At 46.7% G+C, this 18011-nt stretch overlaps 1 protein-coding gene across 11 annotated transcripts in view; it reads left to right on the top strand.

Annotated features, from left to right (window-relative positions):
* Positions 1-18011, top strand: part of LOC106591343 (trafficking kinesin-binding protein 1) — a 116131-nt gene that overhangs the window by 86518 nt on the left and 11602 nt on the right. For 9 of the 11 annotated variants that reach the window (XM_045697989.1, XM_045697968.1, XM_045697932.1 and 6 more), the window contains 12 exons: positions 4566-4642; positions 4925-5041; positions 5727-5827; positions 9124-9232; positions 9778-9856; positions 10244-10374; positions 10656-10730; positions 11176-11313; positions 12024-12059; positions 15409-15485; positions 15622-15855; positions 17035-17342. In XM_045697989.1, coding sequence (XP_045553945.1) covers positions 4592-4642; positions 4925-5041; positions 5727-5827; positions 9124-9232; positions 9778-9856; positions 10244-10374; positions 10656-10730; positions 11176-11313; positions 12024-12059; positions 15409-15485; positions 15622-15855; positions 17035-17342 — 1456 coding nt within the window. In that variant the 5' untranslated portion in view covers positions 4566-4591. The remainder of the gene's footprint in view (positions 1-4565; positions 4643-4924; positions 5042-5726; positions 5828-9123; positions 9233-9777; positions 9857-10243; positions 10375-10655; positions 10731-11175; positions 11314-12023; positions 12060-15408; positions 15486-15621; positions 15856-17034; positions 17343-18011) is intronic. The other 2 variants (XM_045697960.1, XM_045697982.1) reach the window with 1 other exon arrangement.

The raw sequence follows: 18011 nt of genomic DNA on the forward strand, positions 1-18011 counted from the left end.
CTCTCTGTTGTCTCTCTACAGCTGTTAACTGTTTCTCCTCTCTGTTGTCTCTCTACAGCTGTTAACTGTTTCTCCTCTCTGTTCTCTCTCTACAGCTGTTAACTGTGTTTCTCCTCTCTGTTGTCTCTCTACAGCTGTTAACTGTGTTTCTCTTCTCTGTTCTCTCTCTACAGCTGTTAACTGTGTTTCTCCTCTCTGTTGTCTCTCTACAGCTGTTAACTGTTTCTCCTCTCTGTTGTCTCTCTACAGCTGTTAACTGTGTTTCTCCTCTCTGTTCTCTCTCTACAGCTGTTAACTGTTTCTCCTCTCTGTTCTCTCTCTACAGCTGTTAACTGTTTCTCCTCTCTGTTGTCTCTCTACAGCTGTTAACTGTTTCTCCTCTCTGTTCTCTCTCTACAGCTGTTAACTGTTTCTCCTCTCTGTTGTCTCTCTACAGCTGTTAACTGTGTTTCTCCTCTCTGTTGTCTCTCTACAGCTGTTAACTGTGTTTCTCCTCTCTGTTGTCTCTCTACAGCTGTTAACTGTGTTTCTCTTCTCTGTTCTCTCTCTACAGCTGTTAACTGTGTTTCTCCTCTCTGTTGTCTCTCTACAGCTGTTAACTGTTTCTCCTCTCTGTTCTCTCTCTACAGCTTTTAACTGTGTTTCTCCTCTCTATTCTCTCTCTACAGCTGTTAACTGTTTCTCCTCTCTGTTGTCTCTCTACAGCTGTTAACTGTTTCTCCTCTCTGTTCTCTCTCTACAGCTGTTAACTGTTTCTCCTCTCTGTTCTCTCTCTACAGCTGTTAACTGTGTTTCTCCTCTCTGTTCTCTCTCTACAGCTGTTAACTGTTTCTCCTCTCTGTTGTCTCTCTACAGCTGTTAACTGTGTTTCTCCTCTCTGTTCTCTCTCTACAGCTGTTAACTGTTTCTCCTCTCTGTTGTCTCTCTACAGCTGTTAACTGTGTTTCTCCTCTCTGTTCTCTCTCTACAGCTGTTAACTGTTTCTCCTCTCTGTTGTCTCTCTACAGCTGTTAACTGTTTCTCCTCTCTGTTGTCTCTCTACAGCTGTTAACTGTTTCTCCTCTCTGTTGTCTCTCTACAGCTGTTAACTGTTTCTCCTCTCTGTTCTCTCTCTACAGCTGTTAACTGTTTCTCCTCTCTGTTGTCTCTCTACAGCTGTTAACTGTTTCTCCTCTCTGTTCTCTCTACAGCTGTTAACTGTTTCTCCTCTCTGTTCTCTCTACAGCTGTTAACTGTTTCTCCCCTCTGTTCTCTCTCTACAGCTGTTAACTGTTTCTCCTCTCTGTTCTCTCTCTACAGCTGTTAACTGTGTTTCTCCTCTCTGTACTCTCTCTACAGCTGTTAACTGTTTCTCCTCTCTGTTGTCTCTCTACAGCTGTTAACTGTGTTTCTCCTCTCTGTTGTCTCTCTACAGCTGTTAACTGTGTTTCTCCTCTCTGTTGTCTCTCTACAGCTGTTAACTGTTTCTCCTCTCTGTTGTCTCTCTACAGCTGTTAACTGTGTTTCTCCTCTCTGTTCTCTCTCTACAGCTGTTAACTGTTTCTCCTCTCTGTTGTCTCTCTACAGCTGTTAACTGTTTCTCCTCTCTGTTCTCTCTCTACAGCTGTTAACTGTTTCTCCTCTCTGTTGTCTCTACAGCTGTTAACTGTTTCTCCTCTCTGTTGTCTCTCTACAGCTGTTAACTGTGTTTCTCCTCTCTGTTCTCTCTCTACAGCTGTTAACTGTGTTTCTCCTCTCTGTTGTCTCTCTACAGCTGTTAACTGTTTCTCCTCTCTGTTGTCTCTCTACAGCTGTTAACTGTGTTTCTCCTCTCTGTTCTCTCTCTACAGCTGTTAACTGTGTTTCTCCTCTCTGTTGTCTCTCTACAGCTGTTAACTGTTTCTCCTCTCTGTTCTCTCTCTACAGCTGTTAACTGTTTCTCCTCTCTGTTCTCTCTCTACAGCTGTTAACTGTGTTTCTCCTCTCTGTTGTCTCTCTACAGCTGTTAACTGTTTCTCCTCTCTGTTCTCTCTCTACAGCTGTTAACTGTTTCTCCTCTCTGTTCTCTCTCTACAGCTGTTAACTGTGTTTCTCCTCTCTGTTGTCTCTCTACAGCTGTTAACTGTGTTTCTCCTCTCTGTTGTCTCTCTACAGCTGTTAACTGTGTTTCTCCTCTCTGTTGTCTCTCTACAGCTGTTAACTGTTTCTCCTCTCTGTTGTCTCTCTACAGCTGTTAACTGTTTCTCCTCTCTGTTCTCTCTCTACAGCTGTTAACTGTTTCTCCTCTCTGTTCTCTCTCTACAGCTGTTAACTGTGTTTCTCCTCTCTGTACTCTCTCTACAGCTGTTAACTGTTTCTCCTCTCTGTTGTCTCTCTACAGCTGTTAACTGTGTTTCTCCTCTCTGTTCTCTCTCTACAGCTGTTAACTGTGTTTCTCCTCTCTGTTGTCTCTCTACAGCTGTTAACTGTTTCTCCTCTCTGTTGTCTCTCTACAGCTGTTAACTGTTTCTCCTCTCTGTTCTCTCTCTACAGCTGTTAACTGTTTCTCCTCTCTGTTGTCTCTCTACAGCTGTTAACTGTGTTTCTCCTCTCTGTTGTCTCTCTACAGCTGTTAACTGTGTTTCTCCTCTCTGTTGTCTCTCTACAGCTGTTAACTGTGTTTCTCCTCTCTGTTCTCTCTCTACAGCTGTTAACTGTGTTTCTCCTCTCTGTTGTCTCTCTACAGCTGTTAACTGTTTCTCCTCTCTGTTGTCTCTCTACAGCTGTTAACTGTGTTTCTCCTCTCTGTTCTCTCTCTACAGCTGTTAACTGTGTTTCTCCTCTCTGTTGTCTCTCTACAGCTGTTAACTGTTTCTCCTCTCTGTTCTCTCTCTACAGCTGTTAACTGTTTCTCCTCTCTGTTCTCTCTCTACAGCTGTTAACTGTGTTTCTCCTCTCTGTTGTCTCTCTACAGCTGTTAACTGTTTCTCCTCTCTGTTCTCTCTCTACAGCTGTTAACTGTTTCTCCTCTCTGTTCTCTCTCTACAGCTGTTAACTGTGTTTCTCCTCTCTGTTGTCTCTCTACAGCTGTTAACTGTGTTTCTCCTCTCTGTTGTCTCTCTACAGCTGTTAACTGTGTTTCTCCTCTCTGTTGTCTCTCTACAGCTGTTAACTGTTTCTCCTCTCTGTTGTCTCTCTACAGCTGTTAACTGTTTCTCCTCTCTGTTCTCTCTCTACAGCTGTTAACTGTTTCTCCTCTCTGTTCTCTCTCTACAGCTGTTAACTGTGTTTCTCCTCTCTGTACTCTCTCTACAGCTGTTAACTGTTTCTCCTCTCTGTTGTCTCTCTACAGCTGTTAACTGTGTTTCTCCTCTCTGTTCTCTCTCTACAGCTGTTAACTGTGTTTCTCCTCTCTGTTGTCTCTCTACAGCTGTTAACTGTTTCTCCTCTCTGTTGTCTCTCTACAGCTGTTAACTGTTTCTCCTCTCTGTTCTCTCTCTACAGCTGTTAACTGTTTCTCCTCTCTGTTGTCTCTCTACAGCTGTTAACTGTGTTTCTCCTCTCTGTTGTCTCTCTACAGCTGTTAACTGTGTTTCTCCTCTCTGTTGTCTCTCTACAGCTGTTAACTGTGTTTCTCCTCTCTGTTGTCTCTCTACAGCTGTTAACTGTGTTTCTCTTCTCTGTTCTCTCTCTACAGCTGTTAACTGTGTTTCTCCTCTCTGTTGTCTCTCTACAGCTGTTAACTGTTTCTCCTCTCTGTTGTCTCTCTACAGCTGTTAACTGTGTTTCTCCTCTCTGTTCTCTCTCTACAGCTGTTAACTGTTTCTCCTCTCTGTTGTCTCTACAGCTGTTAACTGTGTTTCTCCTCTCTGTTGTCTCTCTACAGCTGTTAACTGTGTTTCTCCTCTCTGTTGTCTCTCTACAGCTGTTAACTGTGTTTCTCCTCTCTGTTGTCTCTCTACAGCTGTTAACTGTGTTTCTCTTCTCTGTTCTCTCTCTACAGCTGTTAACTGTGTTTCTCCTCTCTGTTGTCTCTCTACAGCTGTTAACTGTTTCTCCTCTCTGTTGTCTCTCTACAGCTGTTAACTGTGTTTCTCCTCTCTGTTCTCTCTCTACAGCTGTTAACTGTTTCTCCTCTCTATTCTCTCTCTACAGCTGTTAACTGTTTCTCCTCTCTATTCTCTCTCTACAGCTGTTAACTGTTTCTCCTCTCTGTTGTCTCTCTACAGCTGTTAACTGTGTTTCTCCTCTCTGTTGTCTCTCTACAGCTGTTAACTGTTTCTCCTCTCTGTTCTCTCTCTACAGCTGTTAACTGTTTCTCCTCTCTGTTCTCTCTCTACAGCTGTTAACTGTTTCTCCTCTCTGTTGTCTCTCTACAGCTGTTAACTGTGTTTCTCCTCTCTGTTGTCTCTCTACAGCTGTTAACTGTTTCTCCCCTCTGTTCTCTCTCTACAGCTGTTAACTGTGTTTCTCCTCTCTGTTGTCTCTCTACAGCTGTTAACTGTGTTTCTCCTCTCTGTTCTCTCTCTACAGCTGTTAACTGTTTCTCCTCTCTGTTGTCTCTCTACAGCTGTTAACTGTGTTTCTCCTCTCTGTTGTCTCTACAGTTCTATGTGCTGAACGAGTGGGCCAGATGACTAAGACCTACAGTGACATAGATGCTGTTACTCGTCTGCTTGAAGAGGTAAGAGAACCTGGTCTATCACTTGGAGCACATTCATTTACAATGCTGTCTGTTTGGATAGTCAAATCTGCTGTTCAGACATCTCTTTGCCATGCCAAGTTAACCACATCTTAGAACAAGTCAAACATTGTCATTCAGTAGCAACTGTTTCCCTTTGACCTGATTCCTAGATCATGATGCTCAGCCCCTCTAACCGGCCCCTCTAACCAGCCCCTCTAACCAGCCCCTCTAACCAGCCCCTCTAACCGGCCCCTCTAACCGGCCCCTCTGTCTCCCCTGCAGAAAGAGCGGGACTTGGAGCTCGCCGCCCGCATCGGCCAGTCACTGCTGAAGAAGAACAAAACCCTCAGTGAGAGAAATGAATTCCTGGAGGAGCAAGTGGAGCACATTCGAGAGGAGGTGTGTGTGGAGTGTGTATGTGTGGAGTGTGTGTGTGTGGAGTGTGTGTGTGTGTGTGGAGTGTGTATGTGTGGAGTGTGGAGTGTGTATGTGTGGAGTGTGTATGTGTGGAGTGTGTATGTGTGGAGTGTGTGTGTGTGGAGTGTGGAGTGTGTATGTGTGGAGTGTGTATGTGTGGAGTGTGTGGAGTGTGGAGTGTGTATGTGTGGAGTGTGTATGTGTGGAGTGTGTATGTGTGGAGTGTGTGGAGTGTGTATGTGTGGAGTGTGTATGTGTGCTCTTTTCTCTCTCAGGACCAGGAGAAGATGTGGCATAATGTTGATATTTTATCTCTCTCCTCTCCCTCTCTTTCTTTTCTCTCCCTCTCTGTCCCCCTCTGACCCCCTCCCTCATCTATCTCCCTTCTCACCGCCTCTGTCCCCCTCTCCCTTCTCACCCTCTCTGTCCCCCTCTCTCATCTCTCTCCCTTCTCACCCTCTGTTTCCCTCTCTCATCTCTCTCCCTTCTCACCCTCTGTCCCTCTCTCATCTCTCTCCCTTCTCACCCTCTGTTTCCCTCTCTCATCTCTCTCCCTTCTCACCCTCTGTCCCTCTCTCTCCCTCTCTCATCTCTCTGCCTTCTCACCCTCTGTCTCCCCCATCTCTCTCCCTTCTCATCCTCTCTGTCCCTCTCTCTCCCTCTGCAGGTTTCTCAGCTGCGCCATGATCTGTCTATGAAAGATGAGCTTCTCCAGTTCTACACTAGTGCAGCAGAGGAGAGTGAAGGAGATTCGTCCACCTGTACCCCGTGAGTCTGCTATCTGTCATCCCGACCTACGCTCTTCCTCTCCCACTTCACCTGGTGTGATAGATAGTCATAGCCTGTGAGATTAGCCTGGTTCCGAGAACGGTTTGTGGTTTATAGCCAACTCCTATGGTTGTTGTTATGCTAAAGGCTAGAACCGGACCTGTTCCCCTCCACTCATCACATCCACCTTTTCCTCTTAAAGCAAAACTCCTTCATTTTGCCGTTGTCAGTAAACTCCCACTATGCCACTATGGTCTGTTGTTCAGGTTACTCAGCAGAGAACATTTAGCTAGAGGAGGTGACTGCTGTATGTGGTCCTGGGGGTTAGTCCCTACTGTAAGGTCTCTCTGCCCTTGTTCCTGCCAATTCTACTCTTCTTTTACAATGATATAACCTTTCAACTTAAAGGGCCAATGCAGCTGTTTTTATTTCGATATCAAATCATATCTGGGTAACAATTGACTACCTTACTGTGATTTTGTTTTCAATTAAAATGTTCAAAAGAAACAAAAATAGCTACTTAGCAAAGAACAATTTCTCAAGCAAGAATTTAGCTAGGACTGTCTGGGAGTGGTCTGAGTGGGGAGGGGGGAACTTAAACCTAGCTGTTATTGGCAGAGAGGTTTGGAATTCTCATATTGTTCTATTAACAAATGTACAACTTCAACCCACCAAAACAGGCTGACATTTCATGTGGTCTTCTCAAACAGCTCTTACACTAAAAAGGCATTATCATCATTTTCACAATGTCACAGTATTATTCCAACCTCATAATGTGGAAATGTGTATAAAACACAGAAAATCTAGTTTTTGACTGCACTGGGCCTTTAAGCTCTTATTTCACTGGTCCCACAAGTCCATCCAAAGGGTAGGTACTTGATATGTTTTGTGGCTCTTGTAGTACAAACTCAAAAAAGTTCTGGGACACTGTAAAGTCCATGGAGAATAAGAGCACCTCCTCCCAGCTGCCCACTGCACTGAGGATAGGAAACACTGTCACTACCGATAAATCCACAATAATTGAGAATTTCAATGAGCATTTTTCGACGGCTGGCCATGCTTTCCACCTGGCTACCCCTACCTCGGTCAACAGCCCTGCGCTCCCCACAGCAATTCGCCCAAACCTCCCTCACTTCTCCTTCACCCAAATCCAAATAGCTGATGTTCTGAAAGAGCTGCAAAATCTGGACCCTCTCTTTCTAAAATGATCTGCCGAAATTGTTGCAACCCCTATTACTAGCCTGTTCAACCTCTCTTTCATATCGTCTGAGATTCCCAAAGATTGGAAAGCTGCCGCGGTCATCCCCCTCTTCAAAGGGGGAGACACTCTGGACCCAAACTGCTACAGACCTATATCTATTCTACCCTGCCTTTCTAAGGTCTTTGAAAGCCAAGTCAACAAACAGATTACCGACCATTTCGAATCTCACCGTACCTTCTCCGCTGTGCAATCTGGTTTCAGAGCTGGTCATGGGTGCACCTCAGCCACGCTCAAGGTCCTAAATGATATCATAACCGCCATCGATAAGAGACATTAGTGCGCAGCCGTATTCATCGACCTGGCCAAGGCTTTCGACTCTGTCAATCACCACATTCTTATTGGCAGACTCAACCGCCTTGGTTTCTCAAATGATTGCCTCGCCTGGTTCACCAACTACTTCTCCGATAGAGTTCAGTATGTCAAATCTGAGGGCTTGTTGTCCGGACCTCTGGCAGTCTCTATGGGGATGCCACAGGGTTCAATTTTTGGGCCGACTCTCTTCTCTGTATACATCAATGATGTCACTCTTGTTGCTGGTGATTCTCTGATCCACCTCTATGCAGACGACACCATTCTGTATACTTCTGGCCCTTCGTTGGACACTGTGTTAACTAACCTCCAGATGAGCTTCAATGCCATACAACTCTCCTTCCGTGGCCTCCAACTGCTCTTAAATACAAGTAAAACTAAATGCATGATCTTCAACCGTTCGCTGCCCGCACCCGCCCGCCCGTCCAGCATCACTACTCTGGACGGTTCTGACTTAGAATATGTGGGCAACTACAAATACCTAGGTGTCTGGTTAGACTGTAAACTCTCCTTCCGGACTCACATTAAATATCTCCAATCCAAAATTAAATCTAGAAACGGCTTCCTATTTCGCAACAAAGCATCCTTCACTCATGCTGCCAAACATACCCTCGTAAAACTGACCATCCTACCGATCCTCGACTTCGGCGATGTCATTTACAAAATAGCCTCCAACACTCTACTCAACAAATTGGATGCAGTCTATCACAGTTCCATCCGTTTTGTCACCTAAGCCCCATATACTACCCACCACTACGACCTGTATGCTCTTGTTGGCTGGCCCTCGCTTCATACTCGTCGCCAAATCCATTGGCTCCAGGTCATCTACAAGTCTCTGTTAGGTAAAGCCCCGCCTTATCTCAGCTCACTGGTCACCATAGTAGCATCCACCCATAGCACGCGCTCCAGCAGGTATATCTCACTGGTCACCCCCAAAGCCAATTCTTCCTTTGGCTGCCTCTCCTTCCAGTTCTCTGCTGCCAATGACTGGAACGAACTGCAAAACCTCTGAAACTGGAGACTCTTACCTCCCTCACCAGCTTTAAGCACCAGCTGTCAGAGCAGCTCACAGATCACTGCACCTGTACATAGCCCTTCTGTAAATAGCCCATCTGTAAATAGCCCATCCAACCAACTACCTACCTCATCCCCATATTTTTTTATATTTTTTTTTCTGCTCTTTTGCACAACAGTATTTCTACTTGCACATCTATCACTCAGGTGTTAATTGCTAAATTGTAATTACTTCGCCTCTATGGCCTATTTATTGCCTTACCTCCTTACTTCATTTGCACACACTGTATACAGATTTTCTTTTGTGTTATTGACTGTAAGTTTGTTTATCCCATGTGTTGTTATTTTTGTCGCACTGCTTTGCTTTATCTTGGCCAGGTCGCAGTTGTAAATGAGAACTTGTTCTCAACTAGCCTACCTGGTTAAATAAAGGTGAAATAAAATAAATAATAATTATTTGGTGGATATGATTCCCTGTTTTTACAAATGCAGGGCTCTGTCCCAAATGACAACCTAGTCTCTATGTAGTCCACTACCTTTGACCAGGACCCATAGGGCCCATAGGTCTCTGGTCAAACGTAGTGCAATACCTGTTGAACTACGGCCCCTGGTGGTCAAAAGTAGTTAACTTCGTAGGGAATAGGATGCCATTTGGGACGTAGCCTATGTCTCTTGTCACTTACCGACCGGTCGCTGTGTCTCGTCCACACAGCATCCGCCACAATGACTCCACACTGTCGGTGCCAAGTTACTTCCCCCTGGACTCACTGCAGAAGAAACTCAAAGACTTGGAGGCAGAGAATATCTCTCTTAGATCAGAGGTAAAGTCATGTAGCTAACTAACCCTGTGTGTAGTTCTGTGGCGGTGTCCTGCTGACCATACTGTGAAGGAGAGGTCATCAGATATTAATGTCATTGCTTTGGGGACCGATCATGGCTCTGCACCCTGGGGTTAAGATCACAGTCTGGGGGTTTATTTTACAGAGTTCAGTTAACACTGTACATTGATAAACATTTGCTAAACCTTAGACAGTGAAGAGATGGCAACTGGGTAATACTTTGTTACAGTCAGATAATAATATGGAATTTAACAAAATGACATAACATAATGAAATACTTATTACCTGGTCACATGGGAGTTCATTGTAATAAATACCATAATGTTAGCAAGAGTGAGCTAATTTGATTGAATAACTTCAGATGCTTACCAGAAAGATTCAGTAGAATATTTTCATAGTAAACCAGAAGTACCAGTGGTAATAGGACTGGAATAAGTACTGCTGCCAATACTTTACACCCAGCTCTCCTGCTGTGTGATGATGATGATGATGATGATGCGTGGCTGCATCCTGTCATCCCCCACCAGGCCAGTCACCTGGAGACGGAGACAGAGGAGTACGAGGAGAAGGAGCAGCAGCTGGTCAACGACGTCGTCAAAGAGCTGAGTGAGTAACACACACACACACACACACACACACACACACACACACACACACACACACACACACACACACACACGGCTCATGTTTTACCTCCCCTGTCCCCTGGGCTCCCTGAGAGAAAGCAAAACAGGGCTGTGTTTCATTCTAAAAATGATGTTCCCTCTGCCCTTCCCCTTCACACATCTGATAGGACTGGATGTGTGAAAGCCATATGGAGAGAACTAGGTGGAGATATTGCTAACACCTAGCTAGGCAGTTAGCATCATGTATCACTGGAGCTACATTTAAGTGTTGCTATGGAGGAGGTCTAGGAGAGGTCAACAACACTGGTTCATGGTGGATACTCATTGCTCATGTCATTTCTTTCGCCCCGTCCCGTGTGCCCACTAGGAGATGCCAACCACCAGATGTCCACCCTGGCGGAGGAGCTGGCGAGGAAGACGGATGACGCGTCTCGCCAGCAGGAGGAGATCACACACCTCCTGTCCCAGATCGTAGACCTGCAGAAGAAGTCCAAGTCTGTGAGTGGCCAGGCCAGTAATGACCCAGACTGCCTGCCACGGTCCAGGCCAATGGACACGTTCCAGGTCGCCTTTCTTACAGTCCCGCTCTGCAGATGTTTCTGATATCACAACGCCTGGAGAAGTAGAACCATATTCTTAATATAGACATCTTCAGAGATGCACAGCTGCAAAGACGCCGACCTGGAACACAACTAGTCTTATAGCTGTTATCAGTGTGACTATGATGATGTGTGTGAGCTTATAGCCCTAAGGGACTAACATTCATGTCTGTTCTGCAGTATGCAGTGGAAAACCAAGAGCTCACCCAGCATCTAGGAGCTGCCAAAGATGCCCAGCGCCAGCTCACTGCTGAGGTACAGTAAAGCCTCATTAATCAATTACCAAGTGGACAATAAGCACTGCCTAACGAGACCCAATTACCACGCTAGGGATGTTTTCCATTACTGTAGGGGTGTCAAACTCATTCCATGGAGGACATAGTGTCTGCTGGTTTTTGGTGTTTCCTTTCAATTAAGACCTAGACAACATTAATTCATCAATCAAGTACAAGGGAGGAGTGAAAACATGCAGACACTCAGCCCTCCATGGAATGAGTCTAGTGGAAGTTAGGTTATATAATTCAATACAATCTCTAGCCATATTTAAATAGAATAGTGTTTGATGTCCCCCTGATGTTTCAACAGCATATGATTATCACTGTCGTTATCTAGAATGATAGAATTGTGATATTGTCCATATAGTTTTCTGATAATCTCTTGCTCTCTCTCTCTCTCTCTCTCTCTCTCTCCCCTCCTCTAGCTGAGGGAGTTGGAGGATAAGTATGCAGAGTGTATGGAGATGCTCCATGAGGCCCAGGAAGAGCTGAAGAACCTCCGGAATAAATCACTACCTCTCAGTACACCCCGACGCTTCCACTCCCTGGGCCTGTTCCCTATGGTGAGAGACACATACACAGGGGTCAGAGTAATAAAACACTGCCCCTGAGTACACCTCAACACTTCCTGTTCCCTATGGACAGACTAGAGGGAGGGAGAGGGAGAGAGGGAGCTAGAGGGAGGGAGCAAGATGGGGAGGGAGCAAGAGGGAGAGAGGGAGGGAACAAGAGGGAGGGAGCAAGACGGAGAGAGGGAGCGAGAGGGAGGGAGCAAGAGGGAGGGAACAAGAGGGAGGGAGCAAGACGGAGAGAGGGAGCGAGAGGGAGGGAGCAAGAGGGAGGGAGAGAGAGAGAGAGAGAGAGGAGGGAGCATGAGAGGGGAGGGAGGGAGGGAGCATGAGAGGGGAGGGAGGGAGGGAGCATGAGAGGGGAGGGAGGGAGGGAGGGAGCATGAGAGGGGAGGGAGGGAGGGAGCATGAGAGGGGAGGGAGGGAGGGAGCATGAGAGGGGAGGGAGGGAGGGAGCATGAGAGGGGAGGGAGGGAGGGAGCATGAGAGGGGAGGGAGGGAGGGAGGGAGCATGAGAGGGGAGGGAGGGAGGGAGCATGAGAGGGGAGGGAGGCAGCATGGGAGGGAGGGAGGGAAGAAAAGATTGAAGGAGAGCTAGAGGGAAGAAAAGATTGAAGGAAAGCGGAGGGGAGAGAGGGCTATAACTGGTATAGAGGTGAAATGGATTTCCTTCACCAGGTTTTGTTTTCAACCCCTTTCCTCAGGTGTCATATGTTAACAACATAGTTTATGCCGAGGGGGTGAGTGGAGAACTTGTCTATTGCATCTCTGACTGCTTGATGTGTTGCCACTCACCACCAGTGAGGAGTAGGGAGGTAACCCTAATGCCCTGACCCCAGCCCTGGCCACGTCCTAACTCCCCAGCCCCAGAACTGTGATGTAATTGTAATGTAAAGCCAGTCACAGAGAGAGGTAGACACCTTATCTGTGTTAGCGTCTAGCCGTAGTGAATGTGGTCTGTGGGGAGAAGGAGATGGCTGGTATTGACCCTGTAGAGAGAAGTAATGCTTTGAGGTGTTTACAGTAGGATTAACAGGCTGGGGTTGGTTCCCATAGTAACCCTGTTATGTCCGTGTGATGGATCCTGTCTTGTTTTGTTTGTCCCGAATCGATTGGCTGTTTTTTGGGGCCCAGAAGATTCTCTAACAAATTAACCCAATTCAGTCACATAGTCTCTCTAGAACATGGGTCTCCAACTCTGATCCTGGAGAGCTACCCTCCTGTAGGTTTTCACTCCAACCCTGTTCCTGGAGAACTACCCTCCTGTAGGTTTTCACTCCAACTCTGTTCCTGGAGATCTATCCTCCTGTAGGTTTTCACTCCAACCCTGTTCCTGGAGAGCTACCCTCCTGTAGGTTTTCACTCCAACTCTGTTCCTGGAGATCTATCCTCCTGTAGGTTTTCACTCCAACCCTGTTCCTGGAGAGATACCCTCCTGTAGGTTTAAACTCCAACCCTGTTCCTGGAGAGCAACCCTCCTGTAGGTTTTCACTCCAACCCTGTTCCTGGAGAGCTACCCTCCTGTAGGTTTTCACTCCAACCCTGTTCCTGGAGAGCTACCCTCCTGTAGGTTTTCACTCCAACCCTGTTCCTGGAGAGATACCCTCCTGTAGGTTTTCACTCCAACCCTGTTCCTGGAGAGCTACCTTCCTGTAGGTTTTCACTCCAACCCTGTTCCTAGAGAGATATCCTCCTGTAGGTTTTCACTCCAACCCCAGTTGTAACTAACCTGATTCAGCTTATCAACCAGCTAATTATTAGAATCAGGTGTGATAGATTAGGGTTGGAGTGAAAACCTACAGGAGGGTATCTCTCCAGGAACAGGGTTGGAGTGAAAACCTACAGGAGGGTATCTCTCCAGGAACAGGGTTGGAGCAAAAACCTACAGGAGGGTATCTCTCCAGGAACAGGGTTGGAGTAAAAACCTACAGGAGGGTATCTCTCCAGGAACAGGGTTGGAGTGAAAACCTACAGGAGGGTAGCTCTCCAGGAACAGGGTTGGAGTGAAAACCTACAGTAGGGTTACTCTCCAGGAACAGGGTTGGAGTGAAAACCTACAGGAGGGTATCTCTCCAGGAACAGGGTTGGAGTTTAAACCTACAGGAGGGTATCTCTCCAGGAACAGGGTTGGAGTTTAAACCTACAGGACTTTATCTCTCCAGGAACAGGGTTGGAGTTAAAACCTAGAAGACTGTAGCTCTCCAGGAACAGGGTTGGAGTTAAAACCTACAGGACTGTAGCTCTCCAGGAACAGGGTTGGAGTGAAAACCTACAGGACTGTATCTCTCCAGGAACAGGGTTGGAGATGAAAACCTACAGGAGGGTGTCTCGCCAGGAACAGGGTTGGAGTGAAAACCTTACAGGAGGGTAACTCCAGAAACAGGGTTGGAGTGAAAACCTACAGGAGGGTAACTCCAGAAACAGGGTTGGAGTGAAAACCTACAGGATGAGGTCTCTCCAGGAACAGGGTTGGAGTGATAACCTACAGGAGGGTAACTCCAGAAACAGGGTTGGAGTGATAACCTACAGGAAGGTGTCTCTCCAGAAACAGGGTTGGAGTGATAACCTACAGGACAGTGTCTCTCCAGGAACAGGGTTGGAGTGAAAACCTACAGGAGGGTAACTCCAGAAACAGGGTTGGAGTGAACCTACAGGATGAGGTCTCTCCAGGAACAGGGTTGGAGTGATAACCTACAGGAGGGTAACTCCAGAAACAGGGTTGGAGTGATAACCTACAGGAAGGTGTCTCTCCAGGAACAGGGTTGGAGTGATAACCTACAGGAAGGTATCTCTCCAGGAACAGGGTTGGAGTGATAACCTACAGGAAGGTATCTCTCCAGGAACAGGGTTGGAGTGATAACCTACAGGAAGGTGTCTCTCCAGGAACAGGTTTGGAGGGATAACCTACTGGAAGGTGTCTCTCCAGGAACAGGTTTGGAGGGATAACCTACTGGAAGGTGTCTCTCCAGAAACAGGGTTGGAGGGATAACCTACTGGAAGGTGTCTCTCCAGAAACAGGGTTGGAGTGATAACCTACAGGAAGGTGTCTCTCCAGGAACAGGGTTGGAGTGATAACCTACAGGAAGGTATCTCTCCAGAAACAGGGTTGGAGTGATAACCTACTGGAAGGTGTCTCTCCAGGAACAGGGTTGGAGTGATAACCTACAGGAAGGTATCTCTCCAGGAACAGGGTTGGAGTGATAACCTACAGGATGAGGTCTCTCCAGGAACAGGTTTGGAGGGATAACCTACAGGAAGGTGTCTCTCCAGGAACAGGTTTGGAGTGATAACCTACAGGATGAGGTCTCTCCAGGAACAGGTTTGGAGGGATAACCTACAGGAAGGTGTCTCTCCAGGAACAGGTTTGGAGTGATAACCTACAGGAAGGTGTCTCTCCAGGAACAGGGTTGGAGGGATAACCTACAGGAAGGTGTCTCTCCAGGAACAGGTTTGGAGTGATAACCTACAGGATGAGGTCTCTCCAGGAACAGGTTTGGAGGGATAACCTACAGGAAGGTGTCTCTCCAGGAACAGGTTTGGAGTGATAACCTACAGGATGAGGTCTCTCCAGGAACAGGGTTGGAGTGTCCTGCTCTAGAATACACCAATGTTCCAGCTTAACACGGCTGGATGTTTACAACGTCAGTTTGGCATAGAGAGAAGAGCAGAGTTGGGACATCCAGCTTTCTTACATCACTGCCTTATCAGCGTGTTGTGCTAGCGTGTTGTGCTAGCGTGTTGTCCCAGCGTGTTGTGCCAGCGTGTTGTGCCAGCGTGTTGTGCTAGCGTGTTGTTCCTAGCTAGAAATATGGTGATCAGAGGTTGTTTTTAATGAGTGGATTAGGTGAGTGGTTAGTTTACATCAACTACCTTCACTTAAACTACTGCAAAGGTTTTACCTGCCAACTTTGGTTTTGAATCGTGACATTCTGCCTCGTGATTTATTGGGAGAGTTGTCTGTCTGAAGAGGACACCCCCCTTTTCAAAGTTACCAAGAGAATCTTTATTAATCATAGTCCCTAGGTCTGGGACTTCAGAGTCACATAGTAATCATCATTATTATTATTGTCTGTCTGTCTGTCCTCCCAGGACTCTCTAGCTGCTGAGATTGAGGGCACCATGAGGAAGGGGCTGGCTATGGATGACCCGGAAGTGGAAGAGCAGAAGTAGGCCCTTATTCAATACCAATATCTACTGAAGTACATCTAACCCCATTTAGGAGCTACGCTGATATTGTGTGTCCGTGTGTGTGTGTCCGTGTGTGTGTCCGTGTGTGTGTTCGTGTATGGTATGCGTGTGTAGGTTGCACCCCAAGCGTGTGTTTGAGACTGTGAAAAACATTAACCTGATGCGTCAGCGCTCCTCTCTGGCCCCGTCTCCCATGAACATCCCCGGCTCCAACCGGTCGTCCTGTCTGAACTCTGGCCGCTCCAGCTGCCTGTCCACGCCCCGCTCCAGCCTGTACGGAGGAGATATGGGGAGCATCCTCATAGACAACCACACCAACAGCTTCATACTGGAGACGCCTGACCAAAGGTGCTGGGACTGGGACTGAGCCATGACTACTCGCTGGCTGGCTGTCTTTCACTTTGAATATGAAATATCTCTCTTTCTCTCTCTCTGAATGTGAACTCTCTGTCTCTCTCTGAATGTGAACTCTCTGTCTCTCTCTGAATGTGAACTCTCTCTCTCTGAATGTGAACTCTCTCTCTCTCTCTCTCTCTCCCTCTCTGAATGTGAACTCTCTCTCTGAATGTGAACTCTCTGTCTCTCTCTGAATGTGAACTCTCTCTCTCTGAATGTGAACTCTCTCTCTCTCTCCCTCTCTGAATGTGAACTCTCTCTCTGAATGTGAACTCTCTCTCTCTCTCTGAATGTGAACTCTCTCTCTCTCTCTCTCTCTCTCTCTCTCTCTCTCTCTTCTCTCTCTCTTTCTCTCTCTCTTACTCTCTCTCTCTCTCTCTGAATGTGAACTCTCTCTCTCTAAATGTTAACTCTCTCTCTCTAAATGTTAACTCTCCCTCATTCTCCTCTTCCTCTGTCTTCTTGATCTAGTAAAGTTCTGGCTGGAACAACAGGCCAGAGGTCGTCCCATCCATGTAGTTGTCCAGTAAAGTCTATCAGAGTGTAAACAGAGTGTTAAACAAGACGGTTCCCATGGTTTCCTGAATGCATATCTGCTATCATTGTAATTTGAATAGATCAGGGTTAGGGTTACTAAGCACTTTGCTGGCTATACAACAACGCCACTGACAGAAATATCCATGGCTTTGCTGGGTAAACCAAGAGGCAAAGGAAGAAGTTTGTCTTTACTAGTTCCCATAGCAACCACGGTACAATAAAGCCAAACAGTACTTTCTCATGTAACAACTGATTATGTTGTGGCTCTGCACATAATGCTAGGAAAGTCAAAACGTCTTGTATTGACGTCAAATGACCATTGGTGATTTTTGTTATTAGGAACGCAAACCGCAAATAACAGTTGACTCTTTTTGTTGTTTTGCTGATGTCATCAGCCAGTCTTGTTGTTATGTACAGGACCAGTGTCTTTCATTGAGTACAGCAAACCAGTTATAGGACCTTTTGTTAGACTTGTAGCATTGAATAGATTGAATAAATAAATACTATGTACACAGTTTCTCCAGACCTCAGCTAAAGCAGGTTGATGGCCAAGACTCATGTTGTCTTCTGCTCTATTCTCTCTCTCCCCCCCAGTGCGGATGATTCCAACAAGAAACCAGGGACCCCTGGAACGCCGGGCTCTCAGGATCTGGAAGCAGCCCTGCGACGTCTCTCCCTGCGGCGGGACAACTACCTGAGCGAGCGGCGCTTCTTCGAGGAGGAGAGGGATCGGAAGCTCCAGGGGCTGGTGGAGAAGGGAGAGGTGTACAACGGCAGTATGACCCCCACAGAGAGCATCATGTCCCTGGGAGGAACCCACCCCTCTTCCATCTGGTCTGGGTACTCCTTCAGCTCCCGCTCCTACCTGCCGGAGAAGCTGCAGATCGTCAAGCCTCTGGAAGGTGACTCCTCCCACACGACCTCTCACCCTGCTGCTGGTTGACACACTGTGGGAGTTAATTCACCATGATGAGTGCAGCCTCTCCACACAGTACTCCTTCTACTTCAGACTCACCCAGCCCCCGCTGCTGCTTCCACATCTGCAGTTAGAGTTGAGGCTCACACACATCACACCGAATGTGGATCTAGCTTTCGTCTGCCGATCGTTCAGCGCGCTGTGTTTTAGGGACCACCCGCTGTCGACGTCTGACTGCCAAAAATCTTTAAGGGATTCTACATAATAAAATCGATTTGCAAATTATGTTCAGAGGTGCCAAGTTAGAAAACGTTATTGGTGTGTCTGAGTCTTTAGACTTAGACTTAGACCAGCCCACCACCACTAGCCCTGCCAAACACATTAGTTTAACCTAGTTTAGTTATCATCATGCAAAGCAAACCCAGACCTGTTGAAGGTCTTTTCCACAGCATCGTTGAGGCCCTGTGCCTCTCATCCTATGTTTTATCAAGGAGGGATTACATTAAACAGCTGTACAGCCTGTTACTCTAATGTCCATGTCAAATCATCTCCAAACATATCAGGCATCCTCAAAAAGCTGTCAAAAGAGATTTGCTACATATTTGTGTTATCTCCTGAAAGAACCTGAATGCATCTGTTTGAAATACATGTTGGA

This window comes from Salmo salar, chromosome ssa02 (genome assembly GCF_905237065.1).
Source record: "Salmo salar chromosome ssa02, Ssal_v3.1, whole genome shotgun sequence".
Taxonomy (NCBI): Eukaryota; Metazoa; Chordata; class Actinopteri; order Salmoniformes; family Salmonidae; genus Salmo; species Salmo salar.